This window comes from Ixodes scapularis, unplaced genomic scaffold (assembly GCF_016920785.2).
Source record: "Ixodes scapularis isolate PalLabHiFi unplaced genomic scaffold, ASM1692078v2 PGA_scaffold1__304_contigs__length_218370807, whole genome shotgun sequence".
In the NCBI taxonomy this organism is placed as follows: Eukaryota; Metazoa; Arthropoda; class Arachnida; order Ixodida; family Ixodidae; genus Ixodes; species Ixodes scapularis.
In genome coordinates this window covers 93,825,834-93,853,733 of record NW_024609846.1, presented here as the reverse complement: position 1 = coordinate 93,853,733, position 27,900 = coordinate 93,825,834, and the positions used below count along the sequence as shown (strand labels likewise).

Below are 27,900 nucleotides of genomic sequence, written 5' to 3'. Positions count from 1 at the left end.
TCGAGGCAAAATGAAATAATTAAGATATTCCACAATTAATCATATGGCCTTTGAAGCTGGTCTTGACATGTGTGTAGAGTACTGGCTTTTTAAAAGAAATCCGGAAACACCCTTTCCTGAAATAGAACAAGACAAAGAAAACATTAGCAATGGAATCGTTGTATCGTAGCGACAAGAGCAAACTCAAATTCATTCGATACTGGTATTTGCCCCCAAACCACTAATAGCATCCTCGATCATCCGCAACGGTGCGCACCGGGGCACCAAGATGCGCGTTTTCTTGGATGAATCGCACCGCTGCGCACCGGACGTCCTCGATGGAGGAGTGCATCCTCCCGGTGCGGCTTTTCGTTGCCCCAACGCGCACCAACAAAATTGACGGTGCGCTGTGGTGCAGTGCTGTCAGGCATTGCGACTAGGAGCGGGAATCGAGGAGATGGCCGTCTATCGAGATGGCGACCTTGCAAAAACAAACACGCCTCGCAGCGGCACTCGATGAATTTCTAAGCTCTTCTGACCGCGAGGACGACGTTACCATCACCGCAATTACCGCGGCGATTGCTGCGGTGGCAAGGAACACCCGAAAGTTATGAATTTCGTGGCAAGCCTTTGTGAGGGGTTTCAATGACACCGATATATGCCTATTATTTGGTGGTACTCTTTCTTGAACCGACAATGAGGGGCAAAATATGCATGTGGAACTGTCACCCGCTTTGTGACTCCATTGACAATGACGTTCACGGTGTTCATTTTTGTGGGACCGCTAAATGTGGGAGTAACAGGAGAAAGTGACAGCAGACAGCCATCGCGCACGAACAAACGCAGAAAAAAACAAGAAAAAAAGACACAAAGATTGAGGTGATTTATGGTGGCGCTCGCCGCGGCGCTACCAGTGGCGCAGGGCAGTTTGTCGTCAATGCTGGAACGACTCGGCGCTGCACCCCCGAGGTGCGCTGTGCACTGTCCAGCTTTCAAATCGATTCCGGTGCGAGTTGATCGAAGGCGCTATAAATTAACCGAGCTAAGAACCCGAATTTGATTCGATAATTATTTTAGTTTTTTTTTTTTCAATTGTATTGCTGTTTAGCTTTTGAAAATTGCAACTTAATGTAACACAACTTCGAGGGACGCATCGTGAATATTTAACGATACTTATTTTTTACACAAGTATCATGAACTTATGTTCTGAAATTCTTATTGCAGCCTGCTTGGTGATGCTTCTAGAGTTGCAATAAAATCATCTGGTGGGCTAGTTGGCTAAACATAATGAGAAAATTAGCGCAAATACAAGGAAGGAAGAACGTTAGGACAGGAAAAAGCGCTCTTTCCTGTCCTAACGTTCTTCCTTCCTTGTATTTGCGCTAATTTTCTCATTATGTTTAGCCAACTAGCCCACCAGATGATTAAAGCGCTCTTTCCTGTCCTAACGTTCTTCCTTCCTTGTATTTGCGCTAATTTTCTCATTATAATTCTAGAGTTGCACTCAGTTTCGACAGGATGAGCAACATGATGTGAATAAGTTCTCGACGCACAGCAGCAAAACAATTTTTACTTTCCGTAACTGCCGCTTTGAATTAATCCTTGACGTTCGAAACCTACAAAACACTTGCTATTTTTCTCTCCACGCAATAACAGTCCAAGAAAAAAGATTGTAGGAAAACGAGCAGCGTTTATTCCTTCAACTCGCAGACAGGACAAGCGGCCATGTGGTCTGGGGACGATGATACGGCGCAAATGTTTTTCACAGCCACGCACTGGGGTTGGCAAAGCAGCAGGCACGCGTTGAGTTTTATACCCCTGTCAGGCGGGCTAATTTAGCGCACTTCAGCTCGCCGAATAGACCCTTTCCGAAATTCAGTCTGGCCACTTTGATCACTATCATCACCATCTGAAAAATGGCATATGTGCCATACCAATGGCGGCTTTCTATTTACTGATGAAGGAACATGTTGAAGATACTCATAAGCTGAGGATTCGAGGCCTATACATTCTAGACGTTAGCACGTTGCGAAACCGGAATTGAATGCAAGCGTTGCGTAAGTGTTCATTTCTCTCATTTGAGCCCAGTGAACCTGTTAGTGGCACATAATCGACTTCGAAAGCCCTTGACTTATAGAACTTTATCAAGGCGTCTGTCTGGGTTGGCGCTTCGTTCTGACTGGTTGCATCGTTGTGCGAATCGACACTGGAAGAGATGACTGAGAAAAACCTGTATAGCGAAAAGTTTATTCTCGTCTGCCGTTGACATGCAAAAGTGACGGTGCCCGATAAAATACTGCAGGCTACGGGTTCATTGCCGCCATTCGTATGGCAAAAGTTAAACCGCCATTTCAGCCACCAGATGGCACTGAATTTCGGAAAGGGTCTATATCACTTCAAGTGTTTCCGTGCCACATGGGGTAAACTATAGACGCTTTCAGCGCGCGCCAGATTGAGCCGCCATAGCCGACCTTCTCTTGTCTTACCGAGATGCCGAGACACTGAAGCGGGCGTTGTCGAGTCTCCACAAGGGCCTATGCTGGGGAGAAGTACACAGTGACACCTAAAATGTCGATAACCTGTCCTTCTGTGGTAATTATGAATTGGAGAGAACGGAATAAGAGGGAACAAAAACTGACGGTCGGTTATGGCGGCGCCCAAGCACAGCTGCCTGAAAGCGTCTATAGTTTCACTCGGAAATGATGACAATAACGATGGGTAAAGTAAAATTAAACATCTAAAATGTTAAAATAAAGGCATAAATGTCTCAGCAATATTTAGTCTTCTTTAGTAAAAACACTTTAAAAGGTAACGTTACGTTAATTGACACTATTTATGCCAGTTGGATGATTCTGATTGATTATTACGAGCTAAGATGAAGAAAAAGACGACAAAGGAGCACAAGCAAACTCACTTGAAGCCGAGCAGGTTTTTCAGGAGAAGCCGCGTGACACATTATACAAATTTCACTAAGGGCTCCGTTGAAGTACACTAAATTAGCCTGTCTGACCGGGGTATTAGACATTGTTAGGGTTAAATTTTTTTCTTCATTGCAGAGATTGAACACAAGCAACTACCCGAATGCTTAAAGAGCCATTGAATGTTACGAGCTCAAATCAAGTGCTCACGGAATGCTTGTCTATGAGTCGCATTCAGATATCACACCAGGGCCATCACTATGGACGTTTACGTCAACACCGGGCGACCCCTATGCTACCTCACCAGGTTCTTCGAAAGAGGGACTGGAATAAAAATTCCGGTTTTATCTGTAAAATTACACCGCGCCTAAAAAGACTGAGTGTCAGTGGCATTGCGTGCAAAAGTGTCCCTCCCCCCCCCCCCCCCCCCCCCCAAAAAAAAAAAAAGCACGTGTTTTTAAAATAAAATAAGTACTTTGAATAGCTTTCTCTCCGGCCTAATGCAGCTTTAGCGGTCCGAACCGTATGCCAAATTTTCAGAGCGTGTCGTTATCTAAATCAAAAGGTGTAAACGATATTTTAAACATTTAAATTAAGCTCTTGAACTTTGGCATCTAGTCTGTGCCACTATAGGGCTACTTTTAGGCACAAAATGAACGTTCGGCGATGCGCAATTTTAAAAGTAAAAGAAAACACGATCTTTCTTTTTGTTTGTTTTTGCTAACACGTATATTTTGTTTTTAGTACTGTCAGTAAGCTTTTCTGAAGTGAAAAACATTCCAAGTCAATATCGCTGCACTGTCCCTTTGAAGTGCTCCTCGTCGACCATAAAGCGGTATTGACACGGAGGACAAATCCCAGAAATATCTCCCGGTACGGCGCATCACGTGACGAAAACGTCATGGCTCTTGCAACGCGGCACTGTGACGTCATTTCCGTGGTGGAGGAAGGAAGAAAGGGTCGTAAGGGGTACTGAGGCGGTACAAGCAATCACGGTTTGGGGGCGGATGAGTTTGTTTTTGGCGATATTTTGTAGTTTAACGCATTGGTGTTAAGCATTGCGACCGTTACATTTGTCTGCAACTGCATGCGTCAAAAGTGAAAACCTCTCAATACACCCTTTTCCAAAGTCTACCAAGCAACATTGGCGGTCACCGTTGCTTGCTCACGAAGCGCGTGATTGAACCCAATTCCTCGCCGAAGGATGACGTAGCGCTCGTCTCCAATACGAGCTGAGCCGAGTTCGCGCCGAACGCCGACGCGTGCCTCGTGTGCAATGCGTACTGAGAGCATGTGTCCAAGCAGTGGCGGACAGGCGTTGGCGCGGACTTTTGAAAAGGGTCTCAGATTGCAAACGCGGACATCCCGCCTCCCCGGCACCTCGTCGGTGTGAAGGACGTCACGCCCATCCCTCCGCAGATTTTTTCCCTGTGTGAATACCGCATAAAAGGGCCGTGTAACGATATTCGTAAAAATGTTCCTCGCTCAGCATAAGCTTACTGGCACATATGCTCGCACGCAACGCCACTGATCAGGAAGCTTCCTCGACGCGTAATTTCAAGAATCAAATCGCACGTTTTCTTTAACTCTCCTTCAAAAAACCTTAATGACGAAGTCGTGCGGATCGCATTGTTGGCGTTGTCAACAATGCGAACCCCAAGATTTTTTCATCGAGCTTTGTGATTACCGTGGTGATAATATTTAGATGCGGCTCATGCAGTGGACACGAGCACTGTGCGAGCATTCGATTTGGGCTCGTGGCAATCAACGTCTCGACATCCATTTGGGTAGTACACGTGGTTCGTGTCCAATCACTACAATGACGGATATGGCCGAATCTTAACAATCTTTAAAACTAACCAAGTGCACCGTGCTTTGTCAATCCCAGCAAGTTGTTATTATAAACATTGGGGACATATTTTCGGTTCCTGATCACGTCGCTTCTTGTTGTGGCTGCGTGTTAAGGGGGTAAACGCTGCTCGGTTTTCTTGTTCCTTTGTTTTCTGGGACTTCCGCTCAATGAACAGTACAACGGCAACAACAACTAACGCGTGTTTCATGGACTATGAATGTCAAGGAATAATTCAAATCGCTATTTACTGAAAGCACGAAAATGTTTGCATCAACATTTTAGGGGGGCCACACAAAGGGCGCAATCTACTCACGTCCGCTTGAATGGCGACGGCAGGCACGTCTCCGACGCCTTCAACGGCCAGCTCGGAGAAACCGTCCTCCCTGACCCGAACCACGTTGCCCGTGCAGGATCTGCGGTCCACCGAACTGCCGCTGAGGATGTCGCAGTAGTAGCCCTGAGGCAGGGTGGTGTTGAACAGTCCCGTGACCGTGGAGCGGCCGTTGTTGATCAACACGAAGCCCTTGCGGAGCCTGGCGAACGCTACGGCGTCCTCGCTGTCGTTCCACCAGTTGGTGACAGGCGCCGAAGCGACAACATTGCGGAACTTGACCATGTTTCGTATGGGTAGCCACCTACATGAGGGGAAAAACGGTGGTGAGGTGGCGTTTCACACGATGCAGGGTCTCGAGACCGCGGGGTAGGCACGAGCCAACCACATGACAAAATAGGTCGGCTGCATTCAGTCTGGCATATTGTTTTCTGAGGCATTTCAGAGCTTATTTCAGTCAGGTTAGCTTACCATAGAAAAGTTCTGCGCAAGGCCTTGAAGTTTTATTTAGACACGGGAACCGCTGTCCCAAAGAGGACTTCGGACAGGTGAGAAGGGGTTGAAGTTCATCGTGTGCATTCGGGAGCTCTAATTTTTCGCATATCAGGTTGAGCAAAACGTCACCAAGATGTGTAGATCCCTCTCCCCATTCAACTATTTAGCTTTTCATTTATATGCATGCGTAAATTAACATGCAAAATGAAAGGAGCTGACCGCTATAAGAAGGATATCACTTGATTTATTTATTCAAAATATTATCATCGCTGGCGCCAACTAAAACCGACGTCCAAGCAACGGTGCTAACTTAACAGCACGACATATTCAGCAGATCTGGATAAGTAGGCAGCTTCTATGCACTATCCTTACGATTACCGCCTACCAATTGAATTAACGTCACATATGTTGAGCAAGACACACCCAAGACAAGTTCTAAGCTATACTTCATTTCATCTTGTGTTGAACCGCAGCGGAAGGCTATAGGTGCCTTCACAGCCAACCAAGAGTCAGTTTAGAAGTTCTGTCACCTGGCTCTTCGGTCGTATATCAGTGCGCGTGTTAAAATGACGTTGGTTGGAAGCCCAGTGTGAACGCGGTGCGCGTTAAACGTTTTTGTCTACTGTATTCGAGAAAATTCGGACCTCGTGTACTTTCCTAGATTTACTGCACAAGTTCAAGTATATATCTTTGGTGATCGTGGCTGAAACCTCATGACGTACCGAGGCTGACGCGCAGCTGTGCAGTCTCCATTTTGTGAGTAGGATCGTGGGTATGGCACGGTGTGCTATCACAGAGGCCTTGCAAGTCGAGCGGAAGCAGTGTCCGCAGAAACTCTTCGGTTTACTTCTTGTGCCACACGGAAAATTAGAAACTTTTCCGTCACGTCATGGACGAGGTAGGCTTGGACAATGGAACGTCGACTCCAACCTAACGCCCCTGCGAAGTGTCTCGCTTGCTTGGACTCTAAGGCCAGGGCTCGTGTGTCGAATTTGAAAGTGTCGATGCCGACTACCAACTCTACTAACATTACGCTGCAGAAAGCTGTTGGGAGTGACTGACGAAGCAAGCGCAGCGGAACGCAATTATTTTTGTCCTTTTTTGCAACGCCAAAACGCATGCGACACTGACGAATAAACGTATTCTCTCCATTCCGCATTCACCACAGCTCAGACGTTTCTTGAATTCGATCGCTTCATACACTCGCTCGGAGGCTCAAAACGAAGTTTGAGGTGCACGTTGAGCACGATTTGCCGCGCTTCTCTTCCGAAAGCGGATAGTTTTGCAAAAACTGTCTGGAAGTGAGCTAGCGATGAAAACACAGAAGCCCCCGGCGGAGATTGGCCTGCCATTCCGCGGCCATTACGGCGAACGAAAGGGAGAGCGCAGTTGGCGAAGTTACATTTGTCATGTGGCATTTTGAGGAGATAGCAAGGTAATTTTAAAGTTCAGATTACTTGTTCCAATAAATATATAACTCGGGTTCAGTTTGTACATAATAATTTTGAAATATAAAACTTTCAGTCTAAAGAAATTTTTTTTTGCACCATATTATGTCAACCATTGCTCCATGAATGTTCAATAAACGAACGTGACAGCAACGAAAGCGTTGCCAATGCCAATCACAAGTCTAGTTTCTCTAAACATATGCTACATATATGTATACTATATGAATTATCACGTTAGAGAGCTTCATTATACGGGGTGATTCAAGGAAAGGCCAGGCTCTTTAAATCGACCGCAAAATTCGGTTTCTTAACCTATCGCGCTACGACTTTGTGCAGCGTTGCCCACAGATGGTGCATTTTTTTTTTGTAAAATTTGCAAAGAGCGACCTTACATGAGGAAAAAGTAAAGAAAGAAAAAGGCTTAGCTCCTATGGAAACGTAGCAAAGCCACCGGTCTTCAAACAACACGGCGCCGTTTCGCGCGGGAGACAAGAGATGGCGCAAGCGGTCGCGACGCCAACTGCCGCCTACGAACGAGCATACGACTCCGAGAGCCGGCGTCTTTAGCAGAGAAGAAGCTGCAGTTCCTTGTTGTTACCGCGCCTGTTTTTGTTTCTGCGACTGTCGCCGCCTGCGGAACGCGCGCCGCTTTTGAGTCGAAAAGATCGTCTGCTAAAAAGGCCTGCTCTCGGCGCCGTATGCTCGTTCGTTGGCGGCGTTCGTTGCGCCATCTCTTGTTTCCCGTGTCAAACGGCGCCGTGTTGTTTGAACACCGATGACGTCGCTGCGTTTTCATAGGAGCTAAGCCTTTTGTTTTCTTTACTTTTTCCTCAGGTAAATTCGCTCTTCGCAAATTTCACAAAAAAAAAAAAAAGCACCATCTGGGGGCAACTCTGCGCAAAGTCGTAGCGCAATAGGTTAAGAAACTGAATTTTGCGGTCGATTTAACGAGCCTGGCCTCTCCTCGAATCACCCAGTACAACATAAATTATGTATCACTGGTACAAAACACGAACATTATGTTAAGGACAAAGGCTACGCGCCTTGTGCTATAAACGTCTTTGACGCACTACTTTGCAATGCGTAACAATGCCTCACCAGGGCCGTGTCACAGTCCCTAGCCTTCCGCTGTCGTTCACCACAAGAGGAAACGAAGTATAGCTTTGTGTTCGTTCACTTCTTGTTCTTGTCCTTCGTTTATTTTGTGCTGCTTACAGGTTTTCATATAGCTCTACCAGAGATTTCTCTTTTAGTCCCTCGCGTAAATTTTATTTGAACGAAACTTAGTCGGCTAGAAGAAAGAAATTTCTGTGAATTTCCGCCTATATGTTTTCAAATAGACGTTGGCACTGCCTCGCCAAAACTTTAATCTGCAGTTTTAGTAGGGCATTAAAGGCTTGAGTTCTATCCATCCCAGAAGCTACGAGTTTGCTCTGCTTTAGCTACAGTGTGAAGTTTTTTACGCTTACAAGTATCAGGGGCATGAACAGACGCCTGAACTTAGGTTTAAACAGCCATGTGCATTACTCAGTTTTCCACTAGACAAAGCATTGTAGAAACCTGGAACTACAGCGGGAAGCAAAGGATTTAATGGCTGTTTGAAGAGACCGCATACATCGGTTTGCTAATGTATTGAGCTAAGATTTTGTACAACGGTGACCAGAGAACGCACATTAAGGGTATAACAATTTTACTAAACAAACTTACTCGAGTAAAAGGTTAGAAATGAAAAACTTGAAAACCTTATTTACTGCGGCCGTCTGCTAACGAAAGGCGTATGATTGGCGCAACAGCCGACAGATGGCGGCACGAAAGATCTCTAGTCGAGCAAAGCCCCACGACGGGCGCTTCCCTCAACGATGCGCTCTTACTCTGTACGAATTGTCAGTGCATGACTATTTTATTCTACCAATAAAACATTAAAAACAATTAAGGTATAACGAGAACAACAAAATATAGGCGTTGTCTCGTTTTTTCTTCTTCTTTGGGCTTACATGCCGTCGTTTGCTTTGCGCTCTGGTTTTTACCACGTCTGCTCTCCGCAACTTTCGTCCGTGCTGTTTTCGGGTGTAAGTCATTTCATTTGTGACTGCCTGGCAGTGTGTGGCTCTTTTTCTCCCCTCCTTCGTTTTTCCCCTCTACGTCCAGCCGGAAACCTTCAGAAGCATGTCATCTTCATGGTGCGCTGTCTGCTGCAACGAGCGAGTGAAGGTTCCTCTATGGTACAGGGAACGCCAGACGACGAAAAAGTTCCGCCGACATTTCCGGGCGGAGTTTCAGCGCGACCTCCGAGCTCCCCTAGAGTTCTACGCTGGGCAAGGCACAAGGAGGGAAACCTTCAAAATAATACACCGACAGCACTAATGCCATTACCGAAGCTGACTAAAAATAAAATAAAATGCAGCACTCAATGCCTTTCCTGCCTGCCTCCCGCCTCCCCCCCCCCCCCCCCCCCCCCCCCCCCCCCCCCGAGCACCGCCGATCGGCTCTTGCGCAAATCAGACGCCTCATACCGTCACCGAACAGGTAGGGATTTCAAGTTGTCTATTTCTAACTTTTTACTCACGTAAGTTTGTTCAGTGAAATTTGTACACCCTGAATGCACGTTCTTCTGTCACGTCTGCATAAACTCTTAGCTCAATACGTTCGGAAACCGGTTTATGCGGTCGTTCAAACAGCTATCGATTTCTTCGCTTCACGCTGTATATGGGAAGACAGGGTTGATGGTCAAGATAGGATGCGGCAATGCCATAAATCGTAGGCTTACGTACGTCTTTTTTTTATTAGAGTAGATTTGAGTAATAGCCATCTTTTTCTCAATAGATTGTAGATTCAGATAACTGCGTTCAAATTATAACGTTTCCAAAAAAAGCTTTATGTAACATTAGCTAGAGAGCATCGTATAGATCCCAGCCATGTAGGTTCGAGGTCGTATGCCTACGTGAATTTGAAGCCCTGCAGCTAAATGCAAACGTGATTACTGTTGGCGGCTTCAGAAACGCAGGGCATGGAGGGTCCCGAGAAACTTGTTTTTGCTGCACAGCCAATGGGATTCGGACATTAGCTGATAAGAGCGCCGAAAAACCAGTCATGGAACAGTGATTCTGAACGTAATAAACTGCGCCCTGCGTTTCTTAAGTTATCGGCATCTATCAGCGACGTGCGCGACCAAAAGCTTCGCCGTGATCGCAATTCTTGATGGGCCAAACGGACATTGTGACGCCTTTATCTGGATTGATTCTTCTCGTATCGATGGAAATGAGCGCAACGTCAGAGCGTCAACCTTGACGATATGGGGCCGACGATCAGCCAGAAAGAAGAAAACTCTCTCTGAACACCTCCTTTCCGTTCGAAAGAGGGAGAAGGAACCATCTAATCCGCACTGCGGGGAGTAGCTCGGAGTCCCGCTCCTATGGGAGAGGAGGGGAGAAGATTACGAAAGGAAATGGAGAGAAGGAAATGGGGAAGCGGTTTTCCCCCTGCAGATGAAAAATCTTAAAATATTTCTCATTAAAACTTTGGTTTGGGCTAGTTGGTCCATGGTAGGTTTATGACTGTTTTGACTGTATTTAGCGTGTTTTGAGGCAGATTAAAAATTAAGATTACTTTTAAGATAAGAGCGACAAAACGAATGGTTGTAAGTATTAAAGATGCATCCTATTTTATTTTAAGACCCATGATAGGAAGGCTATATAATGCGGTATATGTTGTACAGCCTAGATATGTCTCGTATGTTAGTTTTAAGACCCCGACAAGATGGCTAAATGTTGTGGTATATGCGTACCGAAATTTGACAGGACAGTTTTCGTTAGATTTAATTTCAATAAGTTCAACGAGATGGCGACACCAGCACCAAATGCCCCGGCCGGGCCGTGGCATTTGTTCTTGTTCCCTTGAACTTGAATGCACGGTGGCACACGTCGTTTTCCTGACTATTCCGAGATCAGTTTTGCCGGAGAATGGTTTGTGTGCAATTTCTGTCTGCTGCAGCACGCAACAAAGTAGGACCAATGAGAGCCATGGCCATGTCATGGCAACGTGGGGTTTGATCTCCCAGATCATTTGCATGCGTTATCGTGACAACGAAACCACACGTGAAGCCACGCGCTCGCGGCTCGCTTATAGATCAGCGGCGAACAACCCGTGACCCGAGCCCACCCCGAGCTCCAGACCTGCATACGCAGCTGCGAGCAGCTCGTTTATTCCGGAAAGAAATCAGCGTCATCTATGAGAAAAAGGCTACAAATAAATAGCGGTTAAATCCCCCTTAATAATACGATGATTCCAATTTTCTATTGTTATTTTTGCACATACTATAGAACTTGTATAGTTCGCAACTGATGATAAGTAGTCAAAGATTACAGCTCATGACGTCACGGCGAGAAACATTTTTGGTCGTGACGTCACGAACGGAAACCATAAGAGGGCGCACCCGAAACATCTGGGCGTTAATAGCACGAAGAACTAGCAATTAGACACTGGTACCTGTGTTCACATATCCATCCATTGTAGCAGGCGTAGTCCTCCTTCATGAGCACGGGACGGGTGTTGAAGGCGTGGTCCGAAGGCGGGCCCAGCTTCTGCGGAGGAACGTAGGGCTGAACGTCTACGTTCAGAGCGTAGCTGCTCATGACTCGGGGAATGCCCTGCGGCATGGCCAGCATCAGGATGTTGGCCAGGACGTGGTTTCTCCGGTCCTGGTACGAGACGACGTCCTGCTTCGGGTCCGAAACGTCCACTCCACGCTGGGTCTCGTGGTTGTCGACGTACAGTACGTCTCTCGAAGACCAGTGCAACACGTCTTGCTTGAGGTCCCTCAGCTCAGATCCCTTGGTCTTCCTAAGGACGTTGGCTAAAATGTGATCTTATTAAAAAGAGTCTTTTTTTAATGGGCGTTGAATCGACATCGTCATATATTATCCGCTTTTCTAGTCATTGTAGAATTTACGTTTATTATCACATCTAAGGAACAGTAATAATGAACTTAAAACACTAAACACGATGCATTACGGTCAGCGGGCAATAAAAACAGCCGATGGCAAAAAAAGAAAAAAAGAAACCATGCGGGTGATAGTTGAGAGCAGGACAAGCTCCCTCCACAAAACCTTTCACTCTCCACTTTAGCTGAGCGAACGCTGGAGATAAGGCGAAGAGGGATTTGCCTCCTCTCCAGCTTTCGCTGTGCTAAAGTGAAAAAAGTGGAAGTTTCTGTGGGGGCTGATTTTCTTGTATTCTTAATTCTTAACATGTCGCCGGCTATAGAATGTTTTTGCCACTAAGCAAGTGATCACAAGTGTTTTACAACGCTTGGGAAAGAAACTTGAACACTCGAGCTCGATCGAAATCGGATGCAATGAGGGCTGATACAATGCATACGACCATAAACTGTTCTTTGTTGAAAGAACTTCGCACTAGACAATGCCCCGTGCCAAACCAAACGTACAAGTTAAATCAGTTTTTTTTTTTTAATTTTGCAATTAATTTATTGGCAGCGAAACAATAGAAATTAGATCTCGCTTGAACCGTTTTTTCCTGTACATAAAATGACGTTTAAACCGCTTTCCTTCCATAGGCGACCTATGGAAGGAAACGTCGTTTTCCGGAAGATGAGAATAATCAAGTTCTGGAAAGAAGTTATTTTCCTGCTTTAATCAAGACATTTCAACAGCAACCGGCCATAGGTAATATTTTCAGCTCTCATTAATCGTCGATGTTGCTTTTATATCAAAACAAAGCAGTATATATTATCACCTGCCAAACACGCAATGTGTGGGTTTGAGCCTACAGCCAAGAAGACCATTCAATGGTGCCACCTTACCGCAAGAGACCGCCTCAGCTATACTTCGAAAAAGTCTACCCGATTCTTCTTGCTCACAGAAGAAGGGACAGAATCAGTTTCAACCCCGAACCGAGTCTGCAGGTTATTCCGCCATGTCGTCAGGACGTCTGTAAATTAATATCAAGCAATGGCAGCTTTCATTTTTTGTTGTTTCTTTTTAGCCTCGATGTACGGAACTGTTTGACTATGCGTCGTCTGTACATAACAGATGACCAACGGCTTGCAATAAAAACTACAAAACACTCGTCAAAGGTGAGGTTTCATTGTGCCCGTGCGATTTTAATTGAGAGTGAATAGGTGGCATATTCACATCCGGGAGCTTCTTCTCAGCACGTTCCGGAAAACCTCGACGGACCGTCGAATTCTCACCTGTCTTTTTGAAGAACTTGGAATCAGTCACGGCACCGAGAGCCCTGTAGTCGTCGCCGGAAGTGACGTTGAGGGCAGACAGTTCATGGTAGATAAAAAGAGTGTCATCGACAACGGCGTCCAGACCGTTCTCAACTTCCGGTGCTGGCTTGATCTGCCCATAGATGGCCGCCAAATCTTGCGGCCAGATGTACTGGGCCCCGTCGATCTTGAAGCCAGCTACTCCGAGAGATACGAGACGTCGCAGGTACTCCACTATCTTCTGGCGGACGTGCTCACGAAGGTGGTTGAGGTCCGCGCGACCCCTGAACTTGCAGTTTCGAACCTGCACTGACGAGGAACGTCGAGACTGTTAGAAAAGAAAGTGCCTAAACGTGCACAGATGACGTGCACTCTCATGGATCAAAGGTCTGCTGCTTATGACCGGTGACGTCAATTTGACCACTTTCGCATAACCAATTAAGAGATGTCTCGAATGTATCGCTGGAAAGCGTTACACTTATACGACCGGCGCTGCGATATGCATTTTAATACTGAAAAAAAAAAGGTCAGATTGTAGTTCATCCAGCATCCTTACAGGTAGATAGCGGCCATGAAAAATTGCCCGAGTGGTTGTTTGTTTTTAAGTAAATTATAAAGCGGATGAGCAATTTTAAGATTAATGTATGTTGCCTGACATGTCTGATAATTTGCGTAGTTAAGAAAGACAAGCCGTTCTCACTTCAAACGTTTTATTATTATGCTAGATATTTTAGGGATTTAACAAACTATACACAATTGTAAAGCATCTCGATTACACAGTCTATTTCTTTCCTTTTTTTCCTGTATTGTTCACTCGAAATGCCTAAGTTGCCTGGATACGTTATCCCCTCGATCGCGACGTTGCTTCAGCGGTCATTCAAATAACTTTCTTTTAAATATATATCGCCTTTTATAGACAAGTTTTCTGAATTGAGCCTAGTTTTCGTTAAAGCTATATCAATATTAAAGCAATAGTGGCATTTGCATGATTTCTGTCGCGGTCGACTTTTATTTTTCAATTAATATTTTCGGTTTTCTTACTTGCTGAATGTATCCTTTTAATTTCAATGTTCTCCCTTCGGTTTTACAGATAATATCACAAACATGAGTAGTGTACAGTACAAGCAAAACTAAGCAAAATAAATATGGCAAACGCTAAGTTGCAGGGGGTTTGTTTTGAAAATAACAGCTTTCCCTAAAATCGTTTCTTCGGTTTTTTTAATAGAAATAAATACAATCGCGACAAGGGTTTCATATCAGTCATTTTTTTCTTTTTACAAAGATATGTTCACTTCATCACACAACGTAACGTTTTCAAAGTATCGACCGGAGATATTCTATTAACGGCGACATGATTGCCCCGAAACATGTTCACAGCATAAGTACCGGTACCATGTGAAGCGTTCTCGCGGTGTGGGACGGACCACTTTAGAAACTGCGTTGCCAGGAAGTCACGTAGCGGCACTGATTATTTATCTTGAATCGAGTGCAGTGAAGCTGAACCTTTATACAATACTTCCTATACCAGTTCTTGTTGAGCCTTTGGAGAATAAAGCTCGCTCAAACGAATTAGCTTTATATCAAAACGATCCTTATATTACCTTTCGACCATATTAACAATTTTTTACCTGACTAGATCCGTATTATTTTCACTGGTAATTCCACGTGACAGCAAGACTCGAGTGACGTTAGGCGTTCTTTATGTTTTAAAGATTTTACTCCAAAGGAGACTGAATAGACCATATTTACTCCAGTTGCAAACACACCATTTATGAACAGAATCTGTGAGTCAGCTTTCCCGCGGAGCGCGCGGATAGCCAACCACTACGATCGACAAAAGGGTGCCAGCGATTGACGAAACAGAGATAACGTTTTCGCGCGACAATGCAATCTGACAGATCGCATTTTGCGAAAAATCGTATTTTCGACTTGGGAATTCGCTACATTTCTGATACATAACGCGATAGTTGACTGTATGCGCGTCCTGCAGGAGAGTAGACGCAAAAGCCTTGCTCCTAAGTTTTACGTCTGTTACTCGAGTAAATAGCGTACGCGATATTGAACACGCGCCTTGTGTTGTCGATCTGCCACCTGCTCATGTTTCAACTAGACATGCCCAGAAACGACTTTCGGACTATCTTGCGCACGTCAAACACACGGGTCTGGTAGAATGCTGCGCGCTAGTGCATGTTTCCTAGAGCCGCTGATAAAGACTAGCTGCAACCTGGTGCACGAGGTGTGTACATACCTGCACTACGTTGCTATAGTCCTCGATCTCCCCGCTGGCAGTGCCGCAGTCTGCTGACGAGTGGAAGTCGCTGGCTCGGTACGGAACCGCTTCGTACACGAGGTTGTCCGAATTAAAGGCGCTTCCGTTGTAGCCATGGCCCTCACCGATGTCCGAGGTCATGTGGTTGAGGACGACGTCCACGTACACTCTGCACAGAAAAGTTGAAGGGAGAAGGTTTTGAAAACTAGTTTTCCGATGACAGCAGCAGAAGGTCTCGAGAAATGTTTGTCTTTGCAGTCTTTCTGCCGTTCTGGCGTTTTGTGTCTCTATAGCTTCAGGTTTCTTCCCGTGAATCACGTCAACTAATATCTCAAATAATTTAAAGGAATAATTTTTTAAGACAAAAAAAAGGCGTTTTATTAACAAAACAGAAAAAGTAATCTTAGTTTTGTAATGGGCAAAATTTTCGTCAAAGCTTACAAGTGCAGGGAACGGTGACCATCGGTCAGTGCATCGCTACTCGGAGCATGTGGAGCGAGACATTCTGCTACAAAACCGGAAGACCCTGTGTTCAATCCCTGGCCCTCTCCGTTTCCACGTGGACGAGCATCGTATTCTTATGCAGTCGTATTCTCCCCATTGCGTAACATTAAGGTGATCATGATACAGCAAAACCAAGTTAGAATAGTCTTTATATGTATTCATAGACTACTTAATATATACACCAAGCTCCACTTTTTTTTTATAACTCTAGTAAACTTACAAATGAATTTGTTTAATATTGTGACAGTAGGACATTGAGGTGCAACGAGCGGGACAAAAAGGAGGAAAAGAAGAAGTGGGTCGGAGACGGGCGAAGGACGAAGTGGCAGCAGCGGGAAAAAAGCGATCTGTAACATTTTGGTGTCAGAAGTGGGATCTGCGAAAAGAAAATGCCCTTCACACGACAACAAGCGCAGTCTGGCGAACCTTCCCCTTCTCCCGAGGACACCAGCAACACTGAAGGTCCAGTTACCTACGCCCAACTGAGGGATCTGTTCGTAGAACAGAGACAGGGCTTCGAATCAACGATGGCGGCTATGGTCCAGGCGCAGGTGCAACCCGTTACGTCAGCACAAGAAGACCTTCGACAAAGAATCATAGCGCTAGAGGAAAGGAGAGACTCGGAGAATCGGACCGACTCAGCAACGGTACGCACAGTTCCTGCCGCCTCGAATCCCCTTCGTTTGAAACTGAAGCCCTTCGATGGTAGCGTGCCACTTGACCTTTACCTCGAGCAAGCTAATATTGTTGCTCAAGCAAACCAATGGTCCGAAGATGAAACAACTTACGCTCTTGCGGCACAACTACAGGGACCAGCCATCGCAATACTGGCCCAACTTCAAGGAAGAGCTCTAACCTACCAAACGTTGGTAGCGGCACTTGAAGACCGCTTTGGTGACAAACATCTACAACACGTCCGCTATGGCGAGTTACGTTGCCGCCGACAACAGCCGGGGGAGACACTCCAAGCCCTGGCAACAGAAGTTGAGTGCCTAGCGCGAAAATCATTTGTGGGAGTTTCCGCCGACACTTTTCACCTTCTCAGCACTACTGCCTTCGTCGACGCCATTGCGGACACTGAAGTTCAAAAATTTGTTCGACTTGGAGGGCCAAAGACAGCTCAAGAGGCTTTGGCTAAGGCGTTGGAGATCTCAGCCATTCAAAAGGCAACAGCAAACGCCCAGGCTTCTTGCCCGGCACAGTTACAGCCAACTACTCATCTGGAGACGCCTGGAGCACGCCAGCAACCTGAAGGTCACCAACGAGTTAACACCAAGAGGCGCTGTTTTCAATGCGGGCGACAAGGACACTTGGCTGCAGAGTGTTACAGCGCGTCGGGAAACGGATATCCCGGTCCACAGGGGCGGGATCGGGTATAGAGGACCAAGTCCCCCTCGTCTCTCTTTCAAAGAGTTTTACTGGTCTTCCAACTACCAAAGTGGAGATTCAAGGGATTGGAATACAAGAAAGTCTCCTCGATACTGGAGCAGCGGTTAACATAATCGACGCGACGCTTGTACCGGCTGATTGTAATGTCTCCCGGATTGCTCCACAACTTTTTACAGCCAACGGCGTCAAAGTTCACACCGGTGGACAAGTGAAGTTACTGGTCACTGCGCTCGGTGAGACGTCGTTAGTGGACTTCGTAATTTTGTCGAATTCCGTCTCTCCGATCATTCTGGGTTATGAGTGGTGCCAAAAAAACGGATTTTTTAAGTTGAACCCCGAACAGAACAAGGCCACCAAAACCCCGCATCTACCCATGAAAACATTACACGCCAGCATTCCACGATGCGAAAGTATTTTGGTGTGGCTTGTGTACCTCGTTCGCTCATTTTCCTTCGTCGCCGTGGAAAAGTGGCACCTATTTCTAAAGTTTTTTTCCCAATATACCAACATCATATGTGCTCAAGTACAGCTATCGGATGAGTTAAACGTATGCGTTAAAGACTCTGCTACAATACCTGCCGAGACTGCTTCAATGATACGCCTGACTGTAAACAACAAAAAGGTTTACGGTGAAGCTGTTTTCGACTCGTGGCTCTGTGCGAAATCCAGGGAAAGAACTAGCTGCACCCCGGACACTCGTGGCTTGTACTAATGGAGAATTCGTCGCTCTTGTCGTTAATCTAGGTGCCAACGACATCACTCTCAATCCAGGGAAACAGATTGGTGTACTCCAACCGTTGGCGAAGGACAAGATCTCAATACTTGCCAGTATTTCTCTAGAGTCAGATAACGAGTGCCATTTTTACAGTCAGGATAATGCTTTACCGTGGGAACAATTTAAGTTTGGACCAGATTTGAGTTGCGAGCAGAAAACGAAAATCAAGAGGGTATTGTTGTCACATCGAAACTGCATCGCTCTGAGTTCGGACGAACTTGGATGCACACCGTATGCGACACATACCATTGACACCGGTGACAGCCGACCAATACATCAGCCACTACGCCGCCTAGCCCCAACAGAGCGTGAAACCATCAAACAGCAAGTGACTGAGATGCTCGACCACGGTGTGGTGAGTCCGTCAACGAGCCCATGGTCATCACCAGTGGTGTTAGTGAGAAAGAAAGATGGCACTGTGCGGTTTTGTGTAGATTACAGAAAGCTTAATAATACAACCAAGCTCGATGTCTACCCTCTTCCGCGTCTTGATGATACCCTTGACCGACTGCAGGGAGCGGAATACTTTACAACATTGGATTTGATGTCGGGATACTGGCAGGTGCCACTCGATAAAAGGGACGCTGAAAAGTCAGCCTTCATCACACCAGATGGTCTCTACCAATTCAACCGTCTTCCCTTTGGCCTTTGCAATGCCGCAGCGACATTTCAAAGACTCATGGACCGAGTTTTGGGCAATCTGAAGTGGACAATGGCGCTGGTGTATTTGGACGACGTTGTAATCTACGCAAACACTTTTGAAGAACATCTTCGAAGACTCTCACTCGTACTTGACGCCATAAGTGATGCCAACCTTCGTCTGAAGCCCCAGAAGTGTTTTTTCGGCTTCAAAGAGATCACATACTTGGGACATGTGGTAAACAAAAACGGCGTTAAACCTGATCCCTCGAAGCTTGAGGCTTTGTTTGAATATCCAACGCCAACAACTATCAAAGACGTCAGAAGTTTTTTGGGATTTGCGTCATATTTCCGCCGTTTTATTGTTAACTTTGCTACCCGCGCTGCCCCCTTGAATTACTTACTCCGGAAGAACGTACCATGGCGATGGTGCAACGAAGAGCAGTCCTCGTTTCAAGACCTTAAAATGGCCCTCCTAAACGCCCCAGTGCTTGCTCACTTCGACCCATCCTTGTCAAAGACAATTCTCCACACGGATGCTAGCGGACAAGGACTTGGAGCTGTACTACTTCAAGAGTTTCCAGACGGTACTCAAAGAGTAATTTCGTACGCAAGTCGCAGGCTTACACAACAAGAAGAGAGGAATCATTCATCTGAATTAGAATGTCTGGCCCTTGTCTGGTCGGTGCAGAAATTTCGCCCTTACCTTTATGGCCGCCATTTTACTGTTGTGACGGATAATTCAACATTGACCTGGCTTCAGAGCAAACGAGACTTGACGGCCAAACTGGCACGCTGGGCGATTCTACTGCAAGAGTATGATTTTGAAGTCATACATCGTAATGGACGTAGTCATCAGGACGCTGACTTTCTATCCCGCAACCCCCTAGACAAGGTCCCTGAGGCTCCGGAGTGTGACACTTGTTTTTGTGGTGCGACTTTCGACCTACGTCACAGTCAATGTCAAGATAACGAAGTACAAGATATTGTACAGCGCCTCGCATTATCCGGTTCGACAGACATTTTACGGCGACTGCGTCGAGCATACCGAGTGGAAGATGGCCTACTCTGTCACAGAAATCCCGGTCAACAACAATGGCTACCGGTGATTCCAGCTTCTCTGAGGGCTACCATGTTGAATCTCTGCCATGATGACCCCACAGCGGGTCACCTCGGTCGAGATAAGACTCTGGCCAAACTTTCCGAACGCTATTGGTGGCACGGATTCCGGAAAGATGTTTCCAGGTATGTCGCTTCCTGTGAATCATGTCAAAGGAGAAAATTGCCCAGTATTTCACCTTTCACCGAGATTCATCCAACTCAACCACCGCAAGCTGCTTTCGAACTTATTGGACTTGATCATTTAGGACCATTTCCGAAATCACAAAAGGGTAACCGTTTCATTATTGTTGCTGTTGACCACCTTACAAAGTGGATTGAGCTACGTGCCGTGCCTACAACGTCAGCGAATCACATTGTGGAGTTTTTACGTGAGCAAATAGTACTTCGCCACGGCGTACCCCGCACCGTACTCACTGACCGGGGAACTCCATTCAGCTCTCGTATTTTTAAACACGAGATGGTAACTCATGGAATACACCACGCCCAGTCAGCACCCTACCATCCCCAAACCAACGGACTCGTTGAGCGTGCTAATCGAACTATCGCCGATATATTGTACGCTTATGTCAATGCTTCGCATGACAATTGGGATGTGTACGTACCATACGCATCGTTTGCTTTCAACACGTCGCAACAAGCAAGTACCACGACGACCCCTTTTAAACTGGTGTACGGTAGAACTCCGGTTCTGCCGCAGGAATCAACGTTATCCACCACGTGGAACCATAGAAGGCAAGAAATGAGCGATCATTTTGAGGACAGACTCAATGAGGCTCGCCGCCGGGCTCGCGTCGCAATAACCAGAGCCCAGCAGCGGATGCTAACCAATCGCCGACAGGATGACCGAATGTCCCCCATCGTGCCAGGGGACCTTGTTCTTGTACGCCGTCCCGTTAGAAGGAAAGGAAAGGCAACCAAGCTACTTCCAAAATACAAAGGACCCTGTGAAGTGCTTCGACAAACAGGACCCGTGAGCTACCGGCTACGAGACCTCAATGCATCTCGAGAAGCATCCCGGACTTTCCCGGCTCACCGCAGTCAACTGAAGCTGTACGTGTCAAGACATACATTCAGTCAAAACCAGCATAGGACACAGACTGCCGAGGACGGACAGTCAACCAGGAGGGGGCAAAATGTGACAGTAGGACATTGAGGTGCAACGAGCGGGACAAAAAGGAGGAAAAGAAGAAGTGGGTCGGAGACGGGCGAAGGACGAAGTGGCAGCAGCGGGAAAAAAGCGATCTGTAACAATATTTATAACTCGCATTTACTGAACAGGCAACCCTAAAAAAACTCTGGCGTCAAAAAAAAAAAAAAAAAAAAAAAACTGCTCTTGCAATAAAAACAGAAATCGACGCGATCAACCCTATTGAAAGTGGAGAAACGATTTTTAGACTTTGCATTATTTTCATTATGTCATATCCAGGCGCTGTGCATATTTGGTCCGGCCAGAAACCAAAGGCTTTGGCGACTTGACAAGATCCTGCTTTGGCAGGAGGTTGTTGACATATCAAACAAGTAACCATGTAACTGTATACTATAAAAGAGTCAGTCGTTTATTTATGACAGCGCCGAAGGTTCACAACCCTTGACTGACTAACCACCAAATTTCCAAATGAGATTGCAAAAGTAATCTTTTATAAACCGTTCTGGCAACGCGATCACTCGTTCGGCAAAAGAAAAATTAAAACCCCGCGTTTACAGTCCACACTCGAATTATGGACCGTTCCAATAGTCTCCTTCAGCACGCAGCTTTCGGTGCAACGCAATTTGGGCATGTAGTACAGTTGCTCTCTTCGGATGTCAGCATCTGTTCACAGTTCAATGACCTTTTTTTTTTTTTTGGGCGTGGTAAGCGCTGAAAAGGTGTATAGAGACGTTCAAAAGAAGCGTCAGGACCCAGAGCGGAAACGACAGCTATCAGCTGCATCTGGCAAGTGTCTGGCTTACCGAACGTTCGCTTTTTCGCACTCGCGCACCATTTCCTCGAAGTCATTGAGATCTCCGCTGGGAGAGGAGATCTGGTAGCTGACCGGCTCGTAGCGCTCGTACCAGGACCGCACCTTGTCCCCGCCGGGAGTCGTGTACAGCTGAACCGCGTTTTCGCTGGGTGGCGACACCTGAGACGAAAGCGAAGACAAGTGGTAAAGCAGCGTATTACTATACGGCAATCATCCAGGAGAAGCAAAGTTTTGTTTAGTAAAAGTGGGTGAATTAAATGTCCAGAATTTCGTGTCTATACAGAGAGAGGCCGAAACGCTTCTGCCGATAAAACAAAGGTGCAATTGGATTAAAAAGGACAGTCGAAATTATGACTCTTCTTTCAAGCACCGTCTGAGTGTATTAATGAATCGACTCTGTTTGTGAACAAAGAATTTGGGAATCTGAGATTTCTGTGTGAATTCTAAACTAAACCTTCCGCTCATTCCTCTCCCCCCCCCCTCCTCCTCCTCCGATTTGTCGGTCTCAACGGAGTGGAATCTTGTTCTCTTGTGCAAGAACAGACTACGCTCTCCAGTTAATGTACATTAGATCCGTGAACGCAATATTCCTTAAAGTATTGGAACACTCCAGTTAAGACGCGACAATGAACACTGAGGTAACTGAAATAAAAGGATGTTCGGGTTCCAGCAGGCAATTTGATCTATACTCAGCGTTAACTATTTTCTACTACTTTGTCAAGTCTCGCATAGCCGCCAGAATTGGGGTTGTGGGGATATTTATACAGCATGTAGTTGGTAAGCCATTTAAAGTTGTGAGAAGTCACTCGCTGTAGATGGGCAATATAGCCAGTGCAGTAGAGCCGCTAGCCTGGGGTCTTTAACGAGCATCACGCAGTAGTGATCCACGACCGCACGCCGGTACGATGCTCATCCAGATCGAAACGGGCAGGGGTGGGGATTGAGCACAGGATTCCTGGGTTCTGCAGCACGAGCTTCGCTCCCCGTGCTTCGAGCTGCTGTGCACTAGCCCACTCGGCCACCGATCCCCCCATAGCCACCAGAGTGCTGTAACCTCGCACTCCTGTGACAGCACGTGCTTTTGTCTTATGTCTTATTTGCATGCGCTCGCGTAGCTACCCTTGACAGAGCTGAAGTACTGCGAGAACTACGCTAGCCTTGACAATGTAGCAGAAACCTTATATGTGAGACCGAGCGTAGTCCATCTCTATAGACGCTTTGCACACGCGCTATATAGCAGCCGCCATTACTGACCTTCTCTTGCCTTACCGAGATACCAAGCCACTGAAGCACGCTTTGAGGAGCCTCCACAAAGGCCATTGCTGGGGAGAAGGACACAGTCGGATCTAAAATGGCAATAACCTGTCCTGCTGGGGCAATGATGGAGGGAAATGATCAAAATAAAAGGAAACAAAAACTGAAGGTCACTTATGGTGGCGCCCATGAACAGCTGCTGAAAAGCGTCTATACGTTAATTTCCAAGTCTATTGGGCGTAGCACTGCTGGGCGCCTCAGTGTCATGTCCCATGATAAATGCACCCTTTGATGTATCAAGTGGTAAATTGACATCAAAGCACTTGTAAAGCCGACACACTTGCACGCAGACACGCACAGAGCACGCCCTTTGTAAAAGCGTACAAAATTAACTAAAGAAGTAAGTTTGTCCTGACCACGCAGAAAGGCCTGACGCACTGCAGTCGTTGCCTGTTCTGACCTCCAGCAGAGGAGTATTATGCCGCTCAAGTTTCTACAAGTTGTTATCTGCAAACTTTAAAGATATTTACTGACAATATTTATAAAAAGCAAATATATTACCTTATAAAATTGCAGGTTATAATACTCGCAACTAAAAGGAAACACTCTTGTTTCTATGGAATCTCAATCGCAAGTGATATTGTTCGTGTATATTTATTAGAGCATGTTTCACGTAAAACAAGATGTACTCATATTCTGCATCACGAAAGTTATAAACCTAGGAACCAATTCAAGCAGTAGCGGACGTTTCACTGGACAAACGTTTGTCAAATAAAGTTTCTGCTGCCGTTGTTTTCATTTTTTGCAAGGTTTTTGAGGCAAAATAATATTGCGGATGGTAAATCGGATGCATTCAATGTCTGAGGTATGTCTCAAGTTGAAATAAATCTGTGAAAATTCAGTCCATTCGTCTGAGATGCTGATCTTGAGCTTGCAGATTGGAATTATCTCCGACAAGACTCAAGTTGGGAGGGGGTTCAGAGTTTTATAAAGATGCACCTCAAGGAAAGCAAAACTTCAGATACAACCCTGGATGTCTGATATTGATGTGAAGTTCATGTACATGTTGATACCTTAAATATTTCAAAGTTATGTTTGTTCATTTAAAGAAAACGGCAATTGTTAGGATTTCTTCCTCTGCTAATGTCATGACAATGTTCGTGAACAGATCGGAATGAACGTTTAATAAAAGGGGCATAAAAGAAGATATTAATTAGAGCTGGGCGTCGATTAAAAATGTTAACCCGATTAACCGCCACCCTTTAATAGATTAACTAATTGATTAATCAGTTTCGTTCATTCACAGGCATAATAGTTTTAAAAAGTCGAATTACATTTTTGCCTTTGTGGGATATCTGACAAACGGCACAGTGTACATTTTCGGTTATTCAACCAAGCATAATGTGTTGTTGAGAGCCTTCAAAAGTCACTCACACTAAAGAAATATTACTTCAGCTGTAAAGGCAAAAAGGTTCGTTGATATTCTCTAATGCGAACTCCTTTGGTTGTTCTCAATAGACCATACTGCGCTAAATTGAAACTCGCACGGCAATGAAATGGCTGGGACACGTATAACCTTCTCAACTTGTTTGTAGCTACAAATTTTCGCCCCTAAAGTTCACTTTAAGTCAACATTTCAACAAAGTTTGCTTTCATACAGGTGTACTGGTCGTCTGCGTAGTGAAAGTGTTAAATTGTACTTTTTTGTAGTTTGTAAAAAATAACCGACTAAATGGTAAAACAACAATTATCCGCGATTAAAGCATTAATTGATTAATTGGTAAGTTAATTGATCAATTGTACTGTCATAATAATAATAAAATTTGAAAGTACAAGCTCGTCAGAAGTGTCCCTTTTTACGGACAAAAGGTTACGCTTTCCTAAAACATATAAGGTGAACGGGCGAAGCTCTTAAAAGGTTAATGCGATTTTAATATTAGGTACTTTTAAAATTATTGTTTTAAATTATATATGCAAGCTGTATAAAATCTGCACAAATTATTGCTGCATTATTGGTAAATTGTTAGTTTATTATCATTTGATTATTAAGGAAGAAACATGTTAGACAATTACAAACTTTCACGTCCAATTATTTATCAGTATTTGTAAGGCGTGATTTTTAGGCGTCCACTGCATACTTTATATGTCTGAATGCGAGTTTGATTTGAAAGTATTGGTTTAAATATAAAACAATCAAGATATGGCCAGCATGAAGTGTATACTTCCGTCCCTGTGACTAGGAGAAACAAGTCCCATAGTGTTGCTCTTGAAGGTACATTTTCAGGTTATAGTAAATATCTTAGAATCTAAAATCAATTGGATCCTATTTGGCAGTCTCAGTCAGCTTGCCATACTAACGAACTTATCAAAAAGTATAATTTGGAGTGTTGAACTTACCATGTATATCGAGCGCAAGAAAGGTTCCGCATATTCGCGTAATAGATAAACTCTCTGTTTTACACCACTTTGATTGAACAGCAATGTGGACATGAACAGTGCGACTCTTAATGCAACGCGTAGTCCTGAATATCAAACTTTGAAATGTGGTGAGCCGGGAAGATGAGTGCAATGTTTTCTCAAAACAAAGCAATGTTTTTTTTAAATAAAATAAAGCGCGAACTTTATTAAACATTCTCTAGTAATTTTCGGTTGTTCTTTATATTTTAGAACATAAACAATATAATTAAATTTGAAGCTGTTTAATTTATCTGGGTATGAAGGTCTATATATATATATATATATAGTTGAAGGTAAATTTTAAACTTACACCTATATTTATCAGCAAGAATATACGCATGAGGTCTCAATTCTGTTGCTGCTTGTTGCTCGAGATCAGGGAGATCGGTGGCCGAGTGGGCTGAAGCGCACACCCAGCTCGACGCGCGTGGAGCGAAAGCTCGCGCTGCAGAACCCAGGGATCCTGAGTTCGAGCCCCACCCCTGCCGTTTCGATCTGGATGAGCATCGTACCGGCTTGCGGTCGTGTATCACTACTGCGTGGTACACGTTAAAGACCCCAGGTTAGCAGTCGTACTACACTGGCAAAATTGCTCATCTACAGCGTGTGACTCTTCGCAACTTTAATGGCTGACCAACTACACGCTGTCTAAATATCCCCACAACCCCCCCCCCCCTCCCCCCAATCGCTCGAGATCGCTACTTAGATTGCATTTGAAAAGTTACCGAAAGTTAATGCAATGTTTAAAAAGTCGGGTTTCCTTTTCCACAGCACAAATTGCAGTTTATTAGAAAGCCCCCTTTTTCCCTACTCAACGGAAACGGACGTTTTCTAACTGTACAGTGTGATGTTCATCTTTGTTTACCACGTTAAATTGGCTCAAATAATTTATTTTCAGGAAAAGCTTAAAGGTGAGGTGTAAAGTGCAGGTTAAATATGTCGTATTAAAATTATTTCTAACATGATATCGAAAATGACGAAGTTGTAATTGTTCCTGAATAATACAACCTTACATGATATAATTCGTAGCAACCCAAATCCTGAAAATCAAGATTGCCCCATGGTAATCAAACATCTCGGAAAATACACATCTCGTCAAATTTCAGACAAAAAGTACTGGGGGACATTGGACTTTCAATTTTCTTGTAGAAAACAATATTCTTATTTACTATTGTTTTTTAAGCAATGTTTCGTAAAAACGATAGCCAAATGGACCCACAACATTATTTATCGGTGTCTGTTAGAAATTGCTTCTGGTTATATATTTATAACTTCTAGTCTACACAAAGTTTTGCCTTGGCATTGCTACGAGGTAATAGAAAAATCACCACCTGCCTGCACCCGTAATCAACTCACAACGTCACACCACGCAAAATCGACATTTGCAATCAGTTCGAAATGTGTTCAGTCCTTCAAGCTAAAAGAGCGAGGAAAAGCGTCTCACCTGAACTGCGCCGTATCCGTGAGGTCCGAGGAAGTCCACGCACTCTCGCGCCACATCGGCCCATGTCCACTCAAACATCTCAACTATCGTGGTTCGGTCCTCCTTAAACCCGGGGTTGTCGAACGACCCCGATATTGCCGAGTCACCTCGTGGCAACAACACCACCACCACAGCCACCAGCGTGGCAAACACCGTCCACAACATGGTTGGACTCACACCGCAACTAAACGATCGTCGATATCACTAGTCGAAGAAAGTTCGACGTTTAAAGAATGCCGTACCTCTAGCCGCTGCTTCACAACATAAGACAGTACTAAACGTCTTAAACAGAGTTGTGGGTAAAATTAACCGTCGATTAAAGTAGAATACACCTCAACGTTTGAAGAGCGTCATAGAGGACCATGACCGTTGCGTGAAGTGGCAGACGGCACATTAACGTTTAAATGGCGTTACAGCTGGGATTGAACGTCGGTTGTTCTTTGGACCCGATGGTAGTTCCGGTTGAGACCGTGGCGACGAAGACAGACCAAAGCACGGACACGTATGAGACTTTTTTCACTCCCCAAGAACACCTCGCATCGTCTAAGTTAGAAGACTAAGCACTCTGACGCGATATTTTGCCGAGGGCAGGCGACACCCATCGCAACGAACTGCAAGTGAAACACCTGCTTCAGACGGCTTCGCCCAGTTTATCTTATCTCGTGTGTCGAGATAGCGGCGAAAGAAGAAAGCGAGGAGGAGTACGAAGTTAATCGAGGTCGACAGGGCGGAGAATCGGCGGAAGTTTCAACGACGAAGGGCTCGAAGCATTTCCGACGTTCCGACGCCCTACAT

General features: G+C 45.3%; 1 protein-coding gene across 1 annotated transcript; it reads right to left on the bottom strand.

The window, feature by feature from the left end:
- On the bottom strand, positions 1-27,900 carry LOC8043400 (alpha-amylase 2). Its single transcript, XM_040208018.3, has 7 exons — positions 27,067-27,900; positions 21,901-22,070; positions 15,501-15,690; positions 13,232-13,556; positions 11,509-11,875; positions 5,063-5,384; positions 1-116 (listed from the first exon to the last, which is right to left on the bottom strand). The coding sequence occupies exons 1-7, from the start codon at positions 27,268-27,270 to the stop codon at positions 90-92; spliced, it is 1,605 nt and encodes a 534-aa protein (XP_040063952.2). The 5' UTR covers positions 27,271-27,900; the 3' UTR covers positions 1-89.

Bases quoted from the DNA above. Each gene is read 5' to 3' on its own strand.
- LOC8043400 (XM_040208018.3), bottom strand. From the start codon at position 27,270: ATGTTGTGGACGGTGTTTGCCACGCTGGTGGCTGTGGTGGTGGTGTTG. The intron at 22,071-27,066 runs GTGAGACGCTTT...CTTTCGTCTCAG, and splicing joins ACGGATACGGCGCAGTTCAG to GTGTCGCCACCCAGCGAAAA. The intron at 15,691-21,900 runs GTAAGCCAGACA...TTTTCTGTGCAG, and splicing joins TGCGAAAAAGCGAACGTTCG to AGTGTACGTGGACGTCGTCC.